The following is a 15,093-nucleotide window of genomic DNA, read 5'->3' on the forward strand; positions in this document are numbered from 1 at the left end:
GTGCTCCACCTTGACAGACAGGGAGGACAATGGCAGGGAGATGGTATTGATGAGACCGTCACAGGAACTAGACACAGTATTCCAGTAAACACGTAAAGTTGACAAAAGATTCAGAGAAGAGCTACAGAAATTATTTGTCTGGAAAACCTGCTTTTACACTGACATGCTTAAGAAGTACAGTATATTTATCAAAGATTCTTGATCACAGCTTATAAGTACCTACTACATGGTGAGAAGGTTTCTGATAGCTATGTAACCTGGTGGACAAAGGCATTATGTGATTCAGTGGCTGGATGTTTGAGTTAGACCAATTCAAACTGGAAACAAGACAGTTGTGTGTTTTTTTGTTTTTTTTTAAACATGAATAAATAACCATTGGAGCAATTTACCAAGGGGTATGGTGTATTCTCCATCACTGTAAATTCTAAAATAAACTAGCTTAACCAGAAGTTATGGGCTTGATGCAGGAACCATTTGACTTTTTTTGACCTATGTTAGGCAGGTGTTGAGGCTGATGATCATAGTGACTTTTTCCTGTTAATCTAAAGGCTTGGCTACACTTGAAAGTTGCAGCGCTGGGAGTTACAGCGCTGGTCATCCAGCTGTGCAGGGCCAGTGCTGGTGTGTGGCCACACTCACAGCTACCAGCGCTGGTGTGTGGCCACATTTGCAGCATTTGCAGCGCTGTTGGGAGTGATGCATTATGGGCAGCTATCCCAGCATTCAAGTGGCAGCAACGTGCTTTTCAAAAGAGGGGTGTGGGGTGTGGCGTACTGTGACAGGGAGCGGGCGAGAGAGAGAGAGTGGATTTTTGGAGCCAACACTGTGTGTTACCTTCCTGCCTTGAAAAATCAGAACATGTTCCCGATCCCTTACCCTTAACTCTTAACTGCAAACAGCCTGCAGCCAACGGACTCCCTCTCTCCCCTCTGCCCCGTTTCTGTCAAGCAAACACTCCCTGCCTGCCTGCCTCATTATCTCATTTGATTGTTCACAGATTGATCACAGCAAACAGGAGCTGTGTTTGTAGATAAGCAGCTCCCGGATCAACGGAGCTCCGAGTTCACAACAAAACAAAGAGAGGCTGCATAACAAAACAAAGAGTAATTTATAAAAGCATTCTGGGATATCTGCTAATACCCTGGAGGCCAATAACAGCGCTGGTGTGTGTCCACACTTGACGAGCAGCGCTGGATCACCAGCGCTGCAATCGCTACACCCCAACCAGACCAGGTGTTCAGCCAGCGCTGCAGCCAGGGAGTTGCAGCGCTGGATGTGCCTTGCAGGTGTGGACGGTTACTAATTGCAGCGCTGGAAAGCCTCCACCAGCGCTGCAACTTTCAAGTGTAGCCAAGCCCTAAGTAGCAGCAGTGAATAGGTGTTTCACTGGGAGTCTGGCCCCTTTCCTGGTCAGTGATGCCAGTGATCTGTATTGCCTTTGTTAGGCAGCTCTAGGATCTGCTGCAGTGTGCACTGAAGGAATTCAGCTGCCTTAACTCTCCATTTCCTCAGGGAATTGAGTTGCAGCACTGAGGTCTGTTTTGTAGATCCACCAACCTTTGCTTTGGTCCCATTGTCTTGTGCAGCTGAGGATTGATTCTTCAAAGCTGAAATCTGCCCTTCATCCTCTGCTGTCCATGCAATCAAGATACTGCAGGGTCAACTGGACATTGCCCAGAATGGAATTCATACTAGCTAGGTCTTCTGACATAGCTTTGAGCAAAATATTTTCTTATGACCATGTTGCTGAAATTCCTTGTATCTTAATTTTCTCAATACACTTTGCCCCAGTGTAGATATAGAGGGTCTTATTGCTATCTGTGTAGTTAGAAAACCTTTTTAAAGGCTTTGGGTTGATCAGTTGCATAAAAAATCAGTCTGTGTGGAACTTGGTCACAGCTCTGTAGCAGACAGCCATCTTCCTTTTCCAATTAATGGGGAGTCATTAATGGGATGACAGGAAGAGCTGGTGCTGAAGATGTTTCAGGAGCATGGTCTCCAGCAGCTGCCCACGCTACTGACTATTGGTCTGATCTTTTGGCACAACTCTGACCCTCTATCAGTTGTCAACAGTTATCAGTTTGTCAATGATCAATAGCCAAATTATTGATAACTACATAATTGATAACATATTTAACTTTGATTATATTAGTTCAGTAATAACAAACCTTGGATAAATCAGCATTGATTGGATTTATTGATTAACAGTAAAGACAGCACATACCAGAGGCATACAGTTAGCAACAGCTGAAGAATACCTCTCCTATAGTTCACTGATAGTTTGTGGCTAGACTGAAGATGGTCTTACTTCCTCTGAGTTTGGGCAGTTATACCTTTGTCACCTTTATTAGGTATCATTCTGGTCATCTATTTTCTCTTTTTGATATGCACTTCTTATCTTAGGCTATTTCGAAGGTTCCTGTGCCATTGCAGTTCATTTTATATTTTGCTTTTAGTACATTGCTAAAACATCACCATTTTTGAAAATTATGCTAGGGTTACTGCTCAGTAAAATTCTGTTCTCTAAAGTTAGCTTCATCTTAACTACAAAGCATCATGGGAGCCTTGTTCCTAGGAAAGCCTTAAAAAATCTTTCTTGGCCTATATTAAGTGTCAAAACATCTCTTCCCCTGACCCTCCGTGCACACTCTGACTCCATTCTTTCAGGAGGCTCTTCTTGCAGCAACTCCAGCCTGTGGTTCCCTAAGTTCAGGCAAACTTTCTGTGGTGTAGAGCTGTTCTTGAGGCAGCATCACTCTATTCTTCTTCCTGCCTTTGAGTGCAGGAGGATGAGGGGGCATTTACCCCAAAAGCAATCAGCTTCCTCAGCTGGCAGTCCCCTTGTGGATCTCTGTCAGTGAACTGCTGGTTTGAAATGCTGCAGGAGGCTCATCAAACAGGCACTGCCTGTGGAAGGAACTTGTATTTTCTAATGCTAAGGGAAGTATTGAAAGAATCTCCTGGAGAAGGGGGCGGGGCAGGTATTTGCCTCAGATGACTGTAGATTAGAGAGGGGTGGCATCTCTACCTGCAGCAGTCCTGTAATACAGGAACTGCTGAGCCATGCTGGGTGGGCTGCCTTGCTTTGTGATTAACAGGAGCCTGGACACAAGGAGAAATCTTGTTTTGTTCTAGAGCAGGGCTGTGTGCTTTGGTATTACCTGCACTCTGGCTGTGCTCTTGCCTTTTGTCACTGCAAAGACAGGGCCATGTGCAGCAAACTGCCCGTGCGCTAAAGACCCAGGTTGTCCACAAGGGAAACCTGCCATGCAGAACTCAGTTGCTGCAGTACTGCTGTAGACAAAAGAACCTTTTCCCCAGACAGGAACCATTTCTGAAGGGTCCCACTTACCTCCCTCTGCCACACTCCTGTTTAACCCTACTTGCCCGCATCTTGCCCTACATAGAATGTGTCGGGGCCTTCCTTGTTCTCCATGCAGGTATCCAAATGCTACCCACAAGTTGGGAGGAGGAAGTGACTCTCCTTTGCCCAGGCAGTATTTGTGTGAGCGTCATGGGCCTTGTCAAGTCAATAATCCACTTACCTGCTGAGAGCAGCTCCTCAGAGAATTACAGAGCCCAGTACACACATACGTGTCAGAGGACGCCAAGTGTAATGGGGGAAGGCTTCTCTGTGAGGCTTCATGAAGAGTGGCGCAACAGACAGCTTACCTAATTGGCCATCTAGCTGTTGATTGCTGGGCTGGTGAGCCCATGACCAGGAACTCCATTATCACCTCTGGTACAACCTCTTGTAGTTGGTGTGTGTGCTTTCAGTATGCTGCCACAACTATGTGCAGATAGCCGACACAGCAGACCTTGATCAAACTGCCCAATAAAACCACAGAACTGTTTCAGTAGTGAAGGCACCCAACTATGTTTGTTGTTGACGAAGCACGGTCCTAGTATGCCGTATACTCGACAGGACCACTGCGACATGTACACCTGTAACAATGGACCAGCTCATTGAATGATGGGATTTTCCATTCCCGCCTCGGCTGGCGAAAGACAATTCCTCTGAGACCCCTCTTTAAACACCAGTACAGACAAATTACATATTGCCCCTCTGATGTGGTTAGTTATCACCTTTTATCTTGTACACGTTGATTCGACCAAAACATCTCTATCCATCACGCTTTCATCCTGACCTTATCTCTAAGAGAGGTGAGAGTGTTCCTGTTATTTTTGAGGAGTGTGTACCATATGGGTATCAGGGTGTTCTGATACCGTCCTTACAGAATATGCTTACATGAGTGTCCTGTGCCTAGCATGTCTTAAGAATGAGTGTATTTTGCAATACCAGCCCTGTTCTTAGCAGCTTCTGTGAAGTTGTGCGGAGGCAGGCCCTGACTTTTGCTAACTTAGCTTTATATTAGCAGGGCCTGACTGCCACTTTAGTTCAGGCCTCTACTACCAGGCCTCATGTCTCAGGCTTTCTCCTTGGACTACACCTCTTTCAACTCCCCCCCCCCCCCCGCTCCTTTATTCCCTGAGCTGTGGGACATCACTTGTGGCTAGAGGACGCTTCTAGACTATTAGCCCGTCCCCCCCATTCCTCCCCTATCCGCTTCCCTGATCATTCCACCCCCACACCACAATTGAAACATGCTTCTTCCAGAGACGCTTTGTTTTAGATTTCATTGTACTGTGTGGCAAACTTTCACACAAAGCACTTTAAGTGATATTAAGGCTCATGCCGGACAATAGTAACTTGACCTTAATTTTTCTCTTTAGTGATGTCACAAGGAGGGGGGGATATTAAATCTACTGTGACTCTTAAAAATCAGTTTAATGAAGCCTGGGATCACAAACACTAAAATCTCTCAGTCATGTTATGGTTATTTCATGACATCACTATATGGCAGAGTTATGGTTGTTTGAATGTCTTAACTGTGCATTTCTTACTTTTAACATAGTTTGGATTTCTCAGAAATTTAATATTAACTCTGAATTTTCTGGGTTTGTAATACTTGGTTTTGTGATGATTATTACATCCCTGTAACTTTTTTTTTTTTTTTTTTACTCTTAAGCTACTAAGACATGATTTCAACTATGGCTGCATCTTAATATAGTTTCATGTCCAGGAATAAAACAAGACCTGCCACTTCCTAATGCTGCTACAGCAGTGTTTTAGCTATCTTACTTATACAGCTCTTTTTTGTTACAGGAGTTGTTTTGAACTACTGCTTTCTGTGCCTGAAAGTGAATTGCCATGTGACACATGGTTAGGATTCCATCAGTCTATACAGGTAAGTGTATTTCCTTAAGTTGTAACAAGATCCAATGGTTGGAAGTTGAAGTAAGCCAAATTCAGACTGCAAATAAACCACATATTTTAAGTTAGGATAATTAACTATTGCAAGAAATTACTAAAGGTTGTGGTGCAGTCAGGCGCGGCTCTATGTATTTTGCTGCCCCAAGCACGGCAGTCAGGCGGCTTTTGATGGCACGCCTGTGGGAGGTCCGCTGGTAACATGGATTCAGTGGCATGCGTGTGGGAGGTCTGCCAGTCCTGCGCCTTCGGTGTACCCACTGCCAAATTGCTGCCGAAACAGCGGGACCAGCGGACCTCCCGCAGGCATGTCGCCGAAGGCAGCCTGACTGCCGTGCCGCCCCAGGCTCACACTTGGTGCGCTGGTGCCTGGAGCCACCCCTGGGTGGAGTCTCCATCACTAGAAACCGTTGGATGGATTTCTAAAAGATAAGCTCTATTTTAAACAGGAATTAATTCAGGGAAGTCCTGTGGCCTGTGTAATACAGGAGGTCAGATTAGAAAATCACAGTGGTCCTTTCTGGCCTTAGAATATATGAATTTGTGTATGTATAACAGAATAAGTGAGTTTATAGGTGGGACTTGAGTGAGAGGGTGGTGTCATGGAGAGCAGGAATTGCAGGTGCAGCATTATGCATGTGGGCATCATGGAAAAAGGCATAGACAGAAGTGAGTGAACTAAACTACAAGGCTGGCATCATTGGCTAGGGATGTGGAGATGCAGTAAGTCCAAGATGTAGGCTAGGGCATAGTTGTACACGGCCTTGTATTTGTGGGAGTTAAGTCAGAACTGGGAAAGTCAGTGGAGGAATTCCAAGATGAGAGTGATTTCAGCAACATTGGTTTGGATGGAGTGAGTGGGATTGGGCCATGTGACAACTAGGATTTGACAGGTGGATAACAAAACTTATTTTGCTTCAAGTATTCTAAGGCCTCTTTGTAAAACAGGGTTTTACACAAAATCTACTGAGAATAAATGCTTTATTTACAAATGTTGAGTAGTGGTGGTTAGTGAGAAGATGCTAAATCTTCCCCTGCAATGTTAAAATGTGCATAACAACACTGATCACTAGTGCTGAGAACAACAAAGTGGTTTATTGTGCAATCTAGAAGAAATGCAAAATTCTATAAAAGCAAAACTAACTAAATTTCAGAGTAGTGGGCAGTAGGAGTCTAATTTTTGTACTCTAGTCACTAGAGGGATGTAACTTACCTGCTTGCTGAAAAATAGATTGAAGGATTTTATGGTCTGAGAAAAAGGTTTCCCAATATTTCTTGTAAACTGCAGAGTAGAAAAGTTGTACTTTAGGTTGAGGATGTAGTTCCTCCATGTTTAAGGTTAATAGGTTGATAGATTGCAAGACAAAGCTTAAAAATGTGAACTGAAGTAGTGCTGTGTGCCTGAGTCTGCAGATAGCCTTCAAGTATGTGGCAGCACGGATTGTGCTGTAGGGGCACATGCATCTCATAAGCACAAGATCAGATTTTTTTTTTTTTTGAGTACATTGCATTTGATTGAATTTCATCCTATTTACTTCAGACGATTTCTCCAGTTTGTCAAGATCATTTTGAATTTTAATCCTATCCTCCAAAGCACTTGCAACCCCTCTCAGCTTGATATCTGCAAACTTTGTAAGTGTACCCTCAATGCCAGTGGTGCACAGACTGCGGGTGGGGGGAGTGCCCTCCTGGGGGGCACATGAGGTTCTCTGGGGGGGTGGGAAGAAACTAGGATTCCATTGGTCCTGCAGGACCCTCTGCCATAATAGTGGGAGCAGGATAAAAATAGAGTGGATATTTTGGGGCGGGACCGTAGCAGGATTAAAAAAATAGTCCTCCCATGCCACAAACAATGTGAACACCCCGGCCAGCAGCAGCTGCTCTCCAGCTGCCCAGCTCTGAAGGCAGCGCTGCTGCCAGCAGCAACGCAAAGGGGGCTACTTCACATTACAAGTAGTTTGTGTGTGTGGTGGGGGGGGGTTTGACAAATTCCATGAATGGTAAGGGGAGTGCAAATGGAAATGTTTGTGCACCACTGCTCTATACTATTATCTAAATCGATGAAGATATTGAACAGAATCAGACCCAGTACCAATCCCCATGGGATCCCACTCGTTATGTCTTTTCAGCATGACTGTGAACCACTGATAACTACTCTCTGGGAATGGTTTTCCAATCCGTAATGCACCTACCTTCTCTGTCTAGGTTTCATTTCCCTAGCTTGTTTATGAGAAGATCAGTTGAGACAGTGCCAAAGCCTTACTAAAGTCAAGATACATCACATCTACTGCTTCCCCCCTCCTCCCTATCCACAAGGCTTGTTATCATTTCAAAGAAAGCTATTAGGTTGGTTTGACATGATTTCTTCTTGACAAATCCATGCTGTTACTTATATCTTCTAGGTGTTTGCAAATTGATTGTTTAATTATTTGCTCCATTATCTTTCCAGATACTGAAGTTAAGATGACTGGTCTATAATTCTCCAGGTTGTCCTTTTTCCCTTTTTTATAGATTGGCATTATATTTGCCCTCCTCCAGTCTTCTGCAATCTTTCCCATCTTCCATGAGTTTTCAAACATAGTTGCCGATGGCTCCGAAATCTCCTAGGTCAGCTCCTTGAGTATCTAGGATGTATTTCATTAGGCCCTATCATGAGTCCTCTGCAGAGATCCATCACAGAGCGGATAGTTCATTGTTGGGTGTGGCGGAATGGCTTCCTATGAAGACAGGCTCTCCACCAAATGCCAAAACTTTTGTTCCACCGGGGTCATGAGCCTGGCGTCATCAACACACACCTTCCTTTTGCTGTGGAAACCAGGCATTCTTCATGCCCTTCCACACATTTGCCTGATCCCTAGGGTGACATCCAGAATCAAAAGGGACGAGGCCACAGTCATTCTCATACTCCTATCATAGTTGTGAGGTTAATGGCATCTCTGGCCCCCGAGACCTAAAAGTGCCCCTTTAGATCTCAGATCTCTTTCTGTGGGCAGGGATCCAAATTCCTATTCCTCCAGACTGGGGATTTAGGCTTGCAGTCCCCCTGAAATTTGCTATGTATCCCTCAGGTTGCTGAAGGGACAATGACAGTATCTACTAGTGACCAGCCAGCTTTCACAAAGCATAGTATACATTTATTTTAGGACAAAAGCATTACAGGTAAAACATCATAAAATTATATTGTTTTGATATTCCTGATAAGCTTAGCTGGTGTCTCTTATTTTCCACTTAAAGACCTTGGCAAGATCCAGTTCTTCAAACTCTTCTGGGCAGGGTTTTACCCCGTTAGCTACAATCACATCAATTTTTAAATCAAAATGAGGTTCATAAGTCAGTTCATGCCAGCCTGTTGTACCAGACGCCCGTCTTTGTCTGCTTGGCCTCTTGAACATGGTCTGAACCAGTATATGTAACTGACTCAAACTTCTCTGGAGTTGTTTACCTGATCTTGAATTTGCAATAATTACCTCCATTGATTTTTAGTTCCTGGCAAAAGTTTGGTAACCCTCTCCCTAGAGGAGACAGAACACAGACCCAAGCTGACAAAGATACATATAGCATTATAGACACAAAAGTTTGACTAATCCTTCGGCCCTTAACATTTGGCACATCTCACTATAATAGTCTTTTGAAGTTTCCACACTTCCAGGGTGTCTCATCTGTCACAGTATGCTACTGGGTAAAGCAGTTTTGGTTGATAGTCTGCCACAGATGTCCATTCAACTCCCAGGCGGCCCGGATCTGATTTCACAGCACCACAGTCAGATACTCCATTCACATTTGAAGTCCCTGTAACATCCAGGGTGTTGGCTGGTTAAGTACCATGGATGGGGATTGCTATAGGCAAGTCCAGGAGATCCTGATACAGAAGATGACTATATCCACCAGAAGGACGTATTTGTCTAAATGGAAGAGCTTCTCAATATGGGTGGCTCATCGTAGTGTGGACCCTGTGCAGGCTTGGGTTCGGAAGATCCTTGAGTATTTGCTGCCTCTGAAGTACTCCAGCCTGTCTTCCAGTACCTTTGTGGTATTTCTAGATGGTATCACTTTGGCCAGGAGAGAGAGTGCCAGCCAAGCACTCATGATGTTTCATAGGGACAATGTGGTGCTGAAACCTCCCCCTAAGATGGTCCTTCAGGTGGTTTCAGAATTTTGTGTGAATAGTTAACCTGCCTGTCTTCTTCCCAAAACCCACTCTTCATCTGGATAAAAGTTTTTAATCCTGGGAGAACATCTGGTGTGTCGTCTTACTACAGCGACAGTTCAGATTATTTTTCCCCCCCGCCCTCCCCCCCAGTTATTTCTAGCTCCAAAGACCAGGCCATCACATCACAAAGAATATCTAACTAGCTAATGCAATGTATCTCATTGTTACCAGTTGGCTGTGATGTTCTCCCACCGAACATCAAGACTTACTCTACTAGAGCTCAAGGGACATCCTCCACCTGCCTCAGAGATCTCCAATTTGCACTGCAAGGCAGTGACATGGAGCGTAACACTAACTTTTTGTCAAGCATTATGCATTGGACTTAGTTGCCTGAACAGATGCCAGGTTTTGGAGAGTAGTGCTATGATCCATGTTTGACTGATGCAGCTGATATGCCTCATCCCATCATCCAGAAGTGGTATTGCATGCCAGTCACCTATCATGGGGGTGATCCACACCAACACATACAAAAAGAGAGTGGTTACTTATTCTACAATAACTGTGCTGCTTCATGTTGTTGTAATCTGTGAATCCCATAATCTCACCTCTGTCCATGCTTTAGGAGTCCTCAGCTAACACGAGCTTTGAATTGGGAGGGAACTGAGGGAAGGTTATGATCTCATGCCCTTTATGCTCTCGCATGGGAGTGTGAGAAAGTTGAGTGCATGAATCTCCTGTGCACAAGGCACATGCACTCCTATAGTGGGATCTACAGTGTCTTCAACATCTCAAAGAACCACGATTACTACAAGGTAAATAGCTATTCTCTCTGAGATTGTGAACTGGCCCTACTCATCTCACTGGAGTGTTAACTCTGAAAGATGACAGTTTGAGCCATCTGCATTGTTTCTCATAAAATGGTCAAGTTAATGTCCTTATCCTACAATTCCCAAGCTACACCTCACATTTTATCTGGTACTAAAAGCCCCATCTATCCCTAATCTTCTGCCAAAACCTCCATCTTCTCCTCTGACAAATTCTGTTTAGTTGTATTGAAACTAGGAAAATTTGAGGCACGCAGAAAATGAAGAAATGGTGTAAACATATTTAATATAAAAATGAATAGTCTAGGGTCTACTGTAGGGACATGTCTTTTTCATTTAATTCAATAAAAACCTCTAACTGAAGCTGGCAGAATGCTGCAGAAACCTGAAGACCTAGCTGCAGAATTTAGGGCCAGCTTGCTAACGAGCAGCATTGTAGTGTCCCAACACAGCACAATAGAATTGAAGCATTCAGGAATGACCATAATGTAATTTGAAGGTGTTAAACACATTTTCTGGTGGTATAATGCTAAAACGGTAAAGTTGGTTGTTTCTTTCCGAAGTTAGATTCAATATTTAATCTTACTTAAAATTCTCTTAATGGATTTTGAGTTTGTGTTTTTGTTTGTTTTATAGGATTCACATGATGCTTTACTGGAATTTGGGAATAATAATCTCCAAATATTGGTTGACATTACTAGGGAAGGCGTGTGGAAAAATCCAGTTCTTCTTAAAATTCTATCACAGCAGCCAGTAGAAGCAGAAGAAGGTAAGAACTGAGATTCTGATTTATAACATATGGAGTTAAATAAACTGTTGGTACCCTTTGGTTGGGGACAGATACCTGTCAGTCCTGATTTGAGCTGCTCATTATTACATAATTTGGCAGTATTTCAGTTGGAGCTGTATGATGCTAGCCATGCAATAAACTGCATTTATCATGAAACTTTCTCACTGGTACTCTGTCCATTAATCATCTTTAATAATACATCTCAGCCCCAGGCCATTTCTGACATTGTAAATTTGAGCATCTTGAAAGAACCACCATTTAAAAAATCTGCCAGATAAATGTTTCATTCTTTTCCTGCCAATGTGGAATTTTCTCTCCTTCCCCAAAACTTTTCAGTAAATTGACTTGCATAACTCTTCACCACTTCTGACCAATGCGTGTGTTGCCAATGGAGAGAATTTCAAAGGTTACTTGAAAATGATAAAAATAAGTTGTTCGAGTGATGTCCCTGTGGGTGCTTCACTTTAGGTGATGGAGCGCTCTGTGCCTCTAGTTGGAGAATTTCAACAGCAGTACCTGGCTGGGCTGCACATGCACTCTCCCTGTCTCACACCTGTCATGGTAGCTGATTAATGCTGTGCAGCTGGGTTTTTCAAACCCCCCTCCCCCCCACTCAGTTCCTTCTCAACTGCCCCTTTGTCCAAGTCGGAGCTCCAGCAGTGTCTTCACTTGCTTTACCTCAGGAGTTCTTGTTAGCAGTTTTTGAATATAATAGATTAGTTGGTTAGGACTTCCTATTTTTCTTTATAACTTCACCCTGCCATGGGATATTCCCTTTGAAATGCCAGGATCTCCTAGGTTTAAACATTGCATCTCCTGCCATGAGGCAATTCCTATCTTTGATGGACAGTCACAATGTGTCAGGTGCCTGGGGGAAACACACATACCCCAGAAGTGCACTCATTGTCATCATCTGAAGGCCCATACAAAGAAAGCAAGGGACCTCAAATTTAAGCCTGCCTCAGACCCAGGAATGCAAGCTTCTGGTGATCAATTACTGAAGGCGGCAGCTTCTAACAGTTCCCCCTCCTCAGCTTCATGTGGGAGGGACCTGTCTCCTAAAAGACCTGCAAAGAGGAGAGCTTCCTCTCCTCCTATCAAACCTGCATCTAAGAAGAAGCGTTCCCCAGCTCGCTCTACTGCATAGGTACCACACTGCAGCAAAGTACCTTTGAGTCAGCAGGGACTAAAGCCAGAGACCCTAAGTGGGCAGGTTCCAAGAAGGAAGAAAAGACTGCCCTTTCCACTATGCACTGGCAGCAACAACAAAATCCTCGGTACCGAGTGCCTCTGCAGTTTCTAAGTCACTGGCACCGCCTCCTGGCTCTGCCGCACATCACTGATGCATTGGCATCAAAGCCTCCTTAGTCCTTGGTGCAGTCAACATCAGCACCTATCCCCATGGCACTGCACTACTTCTGGTACCTCAGCAATTCTCGGCATAGCAACAAATGCAAGTGCCTCTTCCATTACCGGGACTACAGCAGTTCCTTGCACCTAAGGGCCTGACAGTGAGTCTGGAATCTGGGTTTCCTCTCCTTGGTACTATCACTGGAGGGGGTGGTGGTGGGGGAGGGTCAGATGCAGCTGGTAGTATGCATGATGCTGAAAGCACAGATGCAGTGACAGTGGGAACTTTCTTCATTTCAGCATTCCTTGCCCCTGCAGACCAGTATCAGATCTGAGCCACAAGAACACGCTAGACATTATCCCAGACCAGACATACATGGGTGGTATGGGGATCCCCACCTGTGCCTTTCCCACCACAATGGTCAGTCTGGGACCCGTGGGCAGTATACAGGCAAAATTTTCCCAAGCCATCAAGCAGCAGGGAAATTTCTAGACACTCCTCACCAAAGCCACCTAACATCTAGAGAGGACCAAGCCATTCAGAAAAACTTCTAATCTGTTCCTCTCCAACGGAAAGCTCCAAAGGCAAACCCATCTCTAAGCAGAGACTTTCCAAATGGATTTCGGGCTGCATCCAGCTCTGCTACCATCAACATGGGCTACAACCTCCTTAGTGGGTCAGAACACACCCTACAAGAGCTGTACGCACATCAGTTGCCTTCTTGAATGATGTGCCTATTAATGACATATGCAAAGCAGCTACTTGGACGTCACCCAACACATTAATACAGCACTCTGTCATCGACCAGGTCTTGGCAGCTGACATTCGGCTGGAACACATGGTCCTATTGCCCATTCAGAATTAACTGCGAACCCCTCCTTACATCTGAGGAGCACTGCTCTTCAGTCACCTAAAGTGGAGCACCCACAGGGACATCACTCACCTTATGCAGTAAGTGAGGTTCTTCAAGATGTGTGTCCCTGTGGGTGCCCCATCCTCCTCCTTACTTCAGAGTTCTAATTAGTCCTCTGCGGTAGAGAAGGAACTGAGTTGGGGGCAGCTGTACAGCACTAATCAGCTATCATGACAGGGATGAGATTGGGAGAGCACATGTGCAGTGCAGCCCAGCCAGGTACTGCAGTTGAAATTCTCCAACTAAAGGCTCAGGGTGCTCAATTACCTAAAGTGGAACACCCACAGAGACACTCGTCTCAAAGAACCTCACTTACAGCACAAGGTGAGGAATCTTCTCTTCACACATGTGCTTGTTTGCTCCTTTAGGACAGTGTTTCTCAATGACCAGTCTGTGGACCGGCGCCAGTTCCTGATCTGCCTGATACAGTTTAGGAAGGCAGCAAGCCATTTCCTGGTATCAAAAAGATTGAGAAACACTGTTTGAAGATGTACAAAGAAGGCCTGAAAGTAATTTGCTTTTTTCCATTAGAAATTAGATCATACCTAGACTGTAAGCCTCCTGATATTGCAAGAGGCAAAAGAATGAAAGCTGAGTTCTTAAGAGGGGAAGGACATTTTAGTCAGACCTGTTTTTTGTTTGGTTTTGATACCTATTTAATTTAGATGCGCAAACATTTGACTAAAAATTTAAACCTCACCCCTTCAGTGAAGGTATTAAGAGTGCAAAATTATTTATTATTTATATTATCCATCATGCCTAGGAGCCCTAGTCATGGGCCAGTGCCCCATTGTGCTAGGTACTCTAATACAAAACAAAAAGATGGTTTGTGCCCAAAGGAACTTATAATCTAATTACAAGACAAAAGACAACAGACATATGGGGGGAGTAAAAGGAGACAGTGAGACAATATTGGTCAGCATGATAGGCAGTAGAACACAAGAAGCCTAATCATTCTAAGCATCATGGCAAAGAAGAGTTTTGATAGGGATTTAAAGGGTGAGGTAGCTTTGCAGATGTTTGAGGGGCACCTCCCAAGCATATGGGACAGCATGAGAGAAAGCACAGAGGTACTTGTTTGAAAACTTAAGTGGGCTGTGGAGGCTGGCATCATGGGCCAATTGGAGACGAGCATCAGAAACCTGATAGTGAACAAGAGATGATGGGTAAGGTAGGGACTGTACTTGAAAGTGAAGACAAGCAGCTTATGTTTGACACAGAAGAGAAAAACGAAGGCATTCAAGGAGAGGAATGACATGGTCAAAATCAGGGCCTCAGAAAATGATCTTTGCAGCAGCATTCTGAATGGATATGAACAGGCAAGACTGGGTTTGTCAGGCCAGAAAAGAGGATGTTGCAGTAGCTGAAATGTGAGGAGATGATGAGTTTGGACAAGAGTTTTAACGATGTGGGTGGATCAGAAAGGCTGTATCGTATAAAAGTTATGCAGAAAGAACTGGCCAAATTCCTCCTCGCTGTCACCTTGCCATTCCCCCCCATCTTTGAGCAGAGAACAGTCAGTGGTCAATGCCCATCCCCCACCTTTCTTTATGCTTTATGTTATGACTGAGATGTCATGTTCTTACCATTCTTAATCCACCAGTAAAGTAGCCCACTTTAGTAGCCAGGAGAATTTGAAACTGAAATTAAATTAATTTGATCACATCCCTTGGGATTCCAGATGATGGCTGAGGCTTTGCTATGTTTATTAGCACTAACATGTTTTTGTTACTGTAGTGATAACTGATGCTCTACATTTGACCGGGGGGGAGAAGGGGAGATGGGCGGACTTA

The 15,093-nt window shown here is 44.3% G+C and overlaps 1 protein-coding gene across 1 annotated transcript in view; it reads left to right on the plus strand.

Annotated features, from left to right (window-relative positions):
* RLF (RLF zinc finger) overlaps positions 1-15,093 on the plus strand; it is a 116,280-nt gene that overhangs the window by 34,474 nt on the left and 66,713 nt on the right. The window contains exons 3-4 of the mRNA XM_044997975.1: positions 5,168-5,249; positions 10,883-11,015. Of these exons, the coding sequence (XP_044853910.1) occupies positions 5,168-5,249; positions 10,883-11,015 (215 nt within the window). The remainder of the gene's footprint in view (positions 1-5,167; positions 5,250-10,882; positions 11,016-15,093) is intronic.

Source organism: Mauremys mutica, chromosome 23 (assembly GCF_020497125.1).
Source record: "Mauremys mutica isolate MM-2020 ecotype Southern chromosome 23, ASM2049712v1, whole genome shotgun sequence".
Taxonomy (NCBI): Eukaryota; Metazoa; Chordata; order Testudines; family Geoemydidae; genus Mauremys; species Mauremys mutica.